The following is a 6,000-nucleotide window of genomic DNA, read 5'->3' on the forward strand; positions in this document are numbered from 1 at the left end:
TTTAGACAAATGAACAGCAAAACTATGGTAACATCTCTCATTCACTACCAGCTTGAGAAAGATTTGTTTCCAGTATAAGCAAAGCACTTCGCTAACATGTCTGTGAGACTAAAAAGCCACAAAAAAATTTGGAAACTAAAGGGGATATAAAATTTTTATTGCAACATGTTTGGAATGACCATAGCTCTCTGCAAGTTATGCAAATTGTCCCAAGCACCTCTAATGCATTATTTCTCATAGCACAGATTTCTATAGTTAATTAGTGTGTAAAAATGCTTTGTTTTATGTTTAGGGTTTTTTTTAAAATGTACCACACAAGTTAAATATTTTATTGTCATTATAATAATTAAGCCTCAAAGCATCCCACAAAGGCCAGGTGATACCACTAATCCCTAAGCAGCAGCTGTGAAAGAGAAGAGACACACAGAAGATAGGTTATTTATCAAAGTTATAGAGGCAGGAAATAGCAGAAAGAAAAATATTACATAATTGACCTGGATCCATGTACTCACTTGCGCTGCTTTCTGATTTATTTTTTAGTTATTTTTTATGAACAGTGCAAATCTCATACGGTGGAATTTCTAAAATTACATGCTAGGGAGATTTTGTTCACATCTCCTTAGAACCTCTTAAACTGAAATCTGGACTAAAAAAAATAAATCAAGCAATGGCTTTCATAATTTCTGGAAGATCTATTAGACTGTGACAGGCATGTGATTCCTCTTCACCTCTATCAGGCCTGAATTTTCATAAGTATTTATCTCTTTGATCCCCATGATTATGAACTATGTTGGATTTTTATGTTCATATGCTCCAATGTATGTAGATCCCAGAGTTTACTTCCAAAGATAGTTCTAGAAAGGACATATGAGATGTGACCACTGTCCCTGGGACTCCACAGGCTGTTTAAGAAGGAGAGTCTTGAATAGAAAGAAACCAGCAGAGTAAGGCAAAATAAACTCAAAGTCATTTTTAATATTAGGAGATTGTATCACATTTCCTGAACTTGGATGGCGTTTTGGGAAATGTTACACAGTGCAGGATTAAGCCAAAGAAATCCCTCACTGTAGATAATGCTGAGATCAACTGCCAATAAGATTCAAAGAACTATTACACATGAAGAAAGAGAATGAACAGCAATTCCAGTGAAGGTGAGAACTACCAAAACAGTTAGCTTTCAGATATTATCATCACCAGCTGTAGGACAGGAAAAAGCATTGTTCTTCTCTTGCAGACTTCCTGTGTGCAGTCACAGCATACTAGTTACATAGTAATATAGTTACCACTGGCTTTCAATAAGATAATAGCAGAATTTAATTGCTACTCATTACTGTATGTATTCCAGCACCATTAACACTAAGAAGAATTCAAGCTGAAGCCACAACACTGCAATTCCACGCAACAAAAATGACAGGATCAAGTAAAAGCCCTCTTGTCTTACAACAGTTTTTCCACAAAAGCAAAGGTTTTATAAAAGTAGCTCTCATATACAAGTCACCACAGAAGGTTTTCCTCTTGTGTTTTTCTATCTGTACATAATTAAGAATATGAAAGCAATAAAACTTATTCCAATCCTCTGCAAAATGTTAATTTTCTTTCTCCTCAAACTCTAAGCATCTCTGGGGACAAGAAAGGAAAGGAAAGAGTAGGACAATAAGCGGGAGAAATGGTCCTGTCCCTCTTCAGGAAAAGAGTATCCACATGTTGGCACCACATAATTTCTGACCAAATAGCAGAAGGCGAATTTATGTTAGTTGAAAGCTGTGGGAAACTTATAGACCTAAAGTGGAAGGGAACAGTGGTGTCCCCATGCAACCCTGATTTCACAGATAATGATATCATATACACTACATGTGTTGTTACACAGTTTTATAAAGAAACCAAGAAATGTTAGTTTTGGGGACCACTGGGGTTGCACTATAGCCATCTAAGAGAGTTTATGAAGAAGGGTTTATATGCCTAACAGTTTTTCTGTTTTCCCTAATCAGTAGCAACACACAAGATGTTCATGGGCCTGCAGCACATGACTAATGAGGATTGTCAAGCAAACAGAAGGTTGAACAGGAATCTAATAGCAGCCTATGTGAAAGGGAGCAACAAAAAAGGAAGGGACCAAACCCTTCTTGTTAACAGCACATGGGAAAACAAGGGGCTACAGCATCAAATGATGATTTTGGAGGTTCAGATTGAACATTTGGAAAAAAAAGTTTTTCACTAGGAGGTTACTACAACACTGTAACAGGTACCTAAAGATACAGTGGAATCTCTGTCCTGGATGGCTTTCAAGACTGAGCTAGAAAAAGCCAAAGTAATGTGATCTATTGCTGGCAATAGTCCAGCTTCAAGTGGGAGATTAGATAGAGACCTTCAGAGGTCCCTTCCACATCTCTGTGACTTTAAAATGTGAAGATAATGTTATAATTATAAAAATATTAATAGATTTAGACTTTTCTTTTGCACACATTCATTTGGATATTGATGAATCTGCCGAGAACTTATTTCTCAGTTACCTGTGATGCATCTCATGAACATCCCAAAATGTAAACACTTCAGCATTCTATGGAGACACTATTGTTCCCACTGTCCCTCCCATTTTAAGTGTATTTAAGTCCTACTGCTCTGAAGTAAAATAGAACAGGTTTTTGTTATTTGGTCAGAAGTTAGATGATGGTATATGTAAGTTCTTTCCCTAAAGACAGATATGTACATTTGTCTCTCTTAAGGTACTATTCTACTCATCTCTATACATATATGTGTGTATACGTACATATGGAGAGAGAGAGAGAGAGAGATATTTTGTCCCACATAGCCACCTTTTTGTCCCCAGAGATGTTCAGAGTTTTGTGAGGAAAGAAAAAAACAAATTTTACAAAGGACTGGAAGCAATTTGTTAATTGAGTACTGCAGTGTTCATACATGCAGAAATGACAAGGAACAATGAAAAACAGATTCAGCTGGGTTTCCATGAATACTCCTGCATTCCTGTGTGTGGAGGGAGCAACCCTGCACAGCAGTAACAAACAGCCTTGATTCAGTATTTGCATGTGAAGACACAGGCAATCTTCATGATAATGTTAAGGTCTAAGAGGAGTCATTGTACATGTTGACCCCAGCGCCATGGGGGTGAGAAACAGCAGTCCGACCCAGGAAGTGACTGACCACCAGAATGTGGAATAACATTAAGTCCACTCTATCCCACAGTAAGGGCAACATTTAGAGAGACAGAAAGCAGAATCTTTGCAAAAAAGCCATTAATTCAGCTGACTGCAGCATATACGTCACACGCCCCCCCTTAATTAAAAAAAAACCCAAACCAGTCCCTCATGCATTTTCTTGTGAGCTTTACCAATGAAGCAGGAAAGACAAGAGTATAAGTTATTAATTTGTGACTGAAGTCCAGCACTCAAGGTAATTCAGTTGTGACCTAGTAAACCCACCTGTGAAAGCAGATAAGATTGGAACTCCAGAAGCATTCCACCTTGAAAGAAGAAATCTGATAGAGAAAAGTGCTCCAGGGTTGTTTAAAGTTTATCTACTGGCAGAAAAGCCTGAGGGAAAAGAGTGAGAATCAGCTACAAGGGGAGAGCAGCAGAAGAAAGGGAAGACAAGAAGGCTGAAACGCACTGTACCTTTTCTGCTGGAGTAAGTAGATTTCATCCAGATGTTTATCCCAGGATTTTTTGCCTTGCAACTTCTGACTCAGTCCATTCCAGATCCGGAAATAGAAGGGCTTGCTATCCCCAAATAAAGGTACCCCCATAGCACGTCCCTTTTTCTCTCTTGCCTAGCTGCCTGAAAGCCAGCAATCCCACTTTGAAAAAAGTCAGAGAAGGCTCACTACAGGTCACCACTCCTCCGCCCCCAGTCTGTTACTTACAGAGGAGACTGTCCGTCAGCTGCGTCAGCTGATCAAAGTACATGTAAAAAACACAAAATAAAATCACTTGTCCCTAGCAGACCATACCTTGAGCCTCATCGAGTACTTAGTTTCCAAAATAGCCCAACCCAAAGGTGTGTCTGATTTAGAAGTAGCTCGCCAGCAGCTTACCCCTCACAAAGACCCTATATAGCACTGAAGAATTCATACAGCATCAATGTCCTAAGCTTCTAGTATTTCATTTCTGATGTCTAGAATTTAGAAGTAATCATCCTTTGTATGTATCTCTGAATTCCTCTGGAAAGCAACATGTAAGCAATTTTGAAATAGACAGCTGAACAAGTCAGGCAAAACACCTTTTAGGTGAGTGAACATGTGGGAACGTGCCCTAAAAGACACTGCGCTCTGGGAAGGTAGTATAGAGGAGGACACACCTCCCACTCCAACTATCTGCAAATCCCATTAAAGAAATTATCATTATAGACTCCACCTTCTCTACGTCAAGCAAAATCACTTTACTTCACAAGTTAGAAGAAGACTTTCTGTAGATTAATGTGTAAACTTTGCATATTTCATTTTCCTTTGATGTTCTACAATCTCTCATTGTTTCTTCACATTTCTTCACATTTCTTCCAGAAAAGCTTATTTAGGAAAGGGATGAAAATTTCTATTTAACAAAAACTAGGTTTTGGTGTAGAAAGACATCATCAAGGTCATGTGGGGGGTGTCTGCAAAGCAATAGACAAAATATCAAAATAAAGAAAGGAAACATCCTTCTTCTTGTGAAGAAGCTGGAAGCTATGTGGGAGAAAAAAAGAAAAGAAAAGAAAAAAAAAGCTCCTAGTTTCTAATCTTCTTCCCCTAAAGACTTGTACTAATATTCTTGCATCTCGAATCAACAGAAATGTCCCTTCCTTCTCACTCCCGCTGTAGCAGAAAAGGATTCTGTTCAGGATGTCTGGACCTAGGCAGAATCAGTGTGTCAAGGGAGAAAAGCGTGTAAAGCAATGGGGCTGAGTCATCTCTTTGAAACTCCTGGTTTATTTAGAGGTTGCTTAGACTTACCAAACCAAGATTCACATCCAAACTTCTGTAAACTCATGATGTATCCTATCCTATAAAAACGTAAATTGCCACACAGAAAAAACAATGCTTTAAGGCAAACTTGAGGAATCATATCCTAAAATGTGAGATTTACTGAATTGTCCCATTCTAGGAGGAAGTGTCAAGTTAAACTGTCATAATGGGAAAAATTAATTACTTGCTACATTGAGAGGTTAGAGTGTAACACAAGCCAGATGTTATGAGCAAAGTGTGAAGGGTTTTTAACAATATCAATAATGTATCCCTCCTAACATTCCTGAGGGGTGGAAGCAAGTCCACTCAAAGTTGAAAAAGATATTTGGACACTGAGGTGTTAAGTGCCTATGACAGACAAACACAATCTCTATTTTCCCGGGCTGTTCTCCCAAGCAGAGAATACTTTCTACTGCCTATCCAAGGACTAAAAGCCCTAGAAGACTGGTATCAGCAGGACAAGCAAGCAGTGACACATTCCTCTCTCTTCTGGGCAGCAGTGCTACTGCCACCCAGGCAGCAGCGCTGAGGTACAAGAAGTCAGTAACAGTCAGACAGCAGGTTGAGGAGAGAGTTCGCAGCCAGCCATGAAGGCAAGAGCTGCAGCAGCCAGGGCAGTTCAAACAACTGCAAACCAGTATCTCGTGTGGACTCCCTACATTCTCGTGGGGGGCTCGTTCCAGCTCTTATTATAGCTTCAGATTGCAGTAAATCTGACTCAGTAGTTTTCCTTTGCCCATCTGTATGGATATAAAAATCTTAATACTGCAAAAGAGTGTTTTCTTGTAATTCATGATAGAGGTAATTTTCAAAGGTAATAGAATACAGAGATGAAAGATAGATGAAATATGTAAGAGTATTGCATGGACCAAAGTCTCTTTAGCAGATCATGGTCATACCTCTTAAGCACTGCTGGGCTTGCAGTCTAGCAGGAGGCTATAAACAGTTTTTCAAAAACTAAGGACCTGATAAAGCCTAGTAGTTGAGGGGTGGATTGTAAGTCTGTACAATTTTGGTGTATGTGGTTTCCCACATACCTTATACCT

At 39.0% G+C, this 6,000-nt stretch overlaps 1 protein-coding gene across 1 annotated transcript in view; it reads right to left on the reverse strand.

The window, feature by feature from the left end:
* LOC115344127 (transient receptor potential cation channel subfamily V member 6-like) overlaps positions 1-4,261 on the reverse strand; it is a 30,148-nt gene extending 25,887 nt beyond the window's left edge. The window contains exon 1 of the mRNA XM_030021044.2: positions 3,630-4,261. Coding sequence (XP_029876904.1) covers positions 3,630-3,760 — 131 coding nt within the window. The 5' untranslated portion in view covers positions 3,761-4,261. The remainder of the gene's footprint in view (positions 1-3,629) is intronic.
* Positions 4,262-6,000: the final 1,739 nt, after the last annotated feature.

The sequence above is a fragment of the Aquila chrysaetos genome, chromosome 7 (assembly GCF_900496995.4).
Source record: "Aquila chrysaetos chrysaetos chromosome 7, bAquChr1.4, whole genome shotgun sequence".
NCBI classification, from domain to species: Eukaryota; Metazoa; Chordata; class Aves; order Accipitriformes; family Accipitridae; genus Aquila; species Aquila chrysaetos.